Raw genomic sequence first — 2,261 nt, 5'->3', positions numbered from 1 at the left:
TAGTCATGGTTGAGAAGGCTTTATTTGTCATTGGATTTATTCGTAGCATGCTTTGATATCAGGACTTTAGTTTTAACATATGTAGATGCACTTTACGTATAGGAAAGCATAAAGACAGCACAGACTGTGCATTGTCCACTTGGAAGTTAGGGCCACTATAAACTGAAAACACTGTAAACCTTCCTTGAACTACAAATCTGTTTTCAAATTATAGTGTGTTTTAATATAAAAAAAATACAAGCAAATGTTATATTTTTAAATGAGACACATATCGACATGAAAAATGGTTGACATTAATTAGAAGAAAGAGAAACACATTTTAATGGCTTCTTTGATATCATTATTCCTTAGACTGTATATGACTGGATTAACCATTGGTGTCACCACAGTGTATAACAAGGAAACCAGTTTATTGACATTCAATGAATCTCCATTGGCTGGAATCATGTAACTTGCATTTAATGTCCCGTAGAATATAGAAACCACAGTCAGATGGGAGCTGCATGTGGAAAATGCTTTCCTCCTTCCACTTCTGGATGAAATCTTAAGTACAGCCTGGACAATGTATACATATGACACTGTGATAAATATTAATGGTAAAATTAAGACGGGAACTCCAGTTATAAGATTTTGTATGAGAACAAGAGAGATGTCTGAGCAAGCAAGTTTTAACAACGGAGTAAGATCACAAAAAAAATGGTCAATGACATTAGGACCACAAAAATCTAGTCTGAATATTGCAATTGTATTAATTATTGAAAATAAAAAACCTAACAGCCAAGATATTGTGACTAACTGAATGCATACTGCATAGTTCATTATAGAGTTGTAACGTAATGGGTTAGAGATTGCCAGATATCTATCATACGCCATCACTGTCAGAAGGAAACACTCTGAAGATTCAGTAAGACAGAAGAAAAAAAATTGGGTAAAACATTCTGAAAAATACACGATGACCCACCCGTTGAGTACAATGCAAAGTGCTTTGGGGGTTATAACAGAGCTTAACAATATATCAGAGATGGACAGTTGTATCAGGAAAAAATACATTGGAAAATGCAAACTCCTGTGTAATATAACAAGTAAAATAATAAGTAGATTTCCAGAGATTGTAAACAAATAACAGATCAGCAAAAGGAAAAATAAATAATTCCTGAAATTTCTTAAACTCTGAATTCCCAGAAGACTGAACTCCGTTACAATGGCTTGTGTATGGTTATACATTTCCTGAAAAATATAAAATATGCAGACATATAAACAATGCTTTGGTTTTATAAAAGATATTTTTAAAATAGTGTCTAATTACCCTGGCTAATGGTACGTGCAGAATGCTGTATGAAATCTGAAACATGAGGCCTTTCTGTGTTTATTTGCATATCAAACTGGGAAATCTGGGATAGTTGTAGAAACATGAATTATTGAGTTTCCATGCCCAAGAAGGACCTCTCAGACTCCAACTTGAGATATGCAGGTGATGCATCTCAGTATTTTTTTTTTTTTTTTTGTACAGTGCTCTCACTACTGCAATAGATTTCGGGTAGTAGTATGCAAATGAGCTCAACAAAGAACCACATTTTTGCCTCATAGTTCCACTATATACATGGATTCCTTGGAGTATGTGTCTGCTGTATACAACAGCTTTAAAACACAACTCAGGAAGAGGAGCTAAGCTAGTGAAACACTCATGGACAGCTGTTTCGCTGTTAATGCAACTCATCAGCATGACGTTGGTGACTGGTTTGCAATGAAGGTCTGGAGTATGTGGTGTGTGTATTTGTGTTTAGCAATGTATTAACTGTATTAACTAAATTCAGTCTATCCCTAAATCTTCACCTGTGTGTTTTTTTTTTAATTCTTTATTTTCATTTTTACATATGAAACAGCATTACAGTTTACATTGGCTCGTGAGTTGATCAAGTTGGAACATGGGTACACTGTGCATATTTCCATAGGAGAACAGTTTTGTTGTTTACATTTTAACAGTTGTCTGGCTGAACATAGCCAATTTTCATTTTATCCTTATCACAAAGGTAACTTTAACCTATCATGAACTGAAATAATAATGTCTAAAACAACCTCCAATTTCCTGTTAGTGCTTGAAGGTTGAACAAGCATATGCCTGTATATAGTTTCCACAAGGTGGGTTTGTAGGAGAGTGCAGGTGGTATGTATACTATTCGGTACCCCATCTATTTTAGATTTATTTAGCCGATTAGCATGGTGTTTACCTATTTTTGTGGTGTAGGCCTGCATCTCCCCCT

The 2,261-nt window shown here is 34.8% G+C and overlaps 1 protein-coding gene across 1 annotated transcript; it reads right to left on the bottom strand.

The window, feature by feature from the left end:
* Positions 1-297: 297 nt before the first annotated feature.
* Positions 298-894, bottom strand: LOC134603716 (olfactory receptor 5P6-like). Its single transcript, XM_063449894.1, has one exon. It carries the CDS (start codon positions 871-873, stop codon positions 298-300), a length of 576 nt encoding a protein of 191 aa, XP_063305964.1. The 5' UTR covers positions 874-894.
* Positions 895-2,261: the final 1,367 nt, after the last annotated feature.

This window comes from Pelobates fuscus, chromosome 3 (genome assembly GCF_036172605.1).
Source record: "Pelobates fuscus isolate aPelFus1 chromosome 3, aPelFus1.pri, whole genome shotgun sequence".
In the NCBI taxonomy this organism is placed as follows: Eukaryota; Metazoa; Chordata; class Amphibia; order Anura; family Pelobatidae; genus Pelobates; species Pelobates fuscus.
This window is presented reverse-complemented; position numbering and strand designations above follow the sequence as displayed.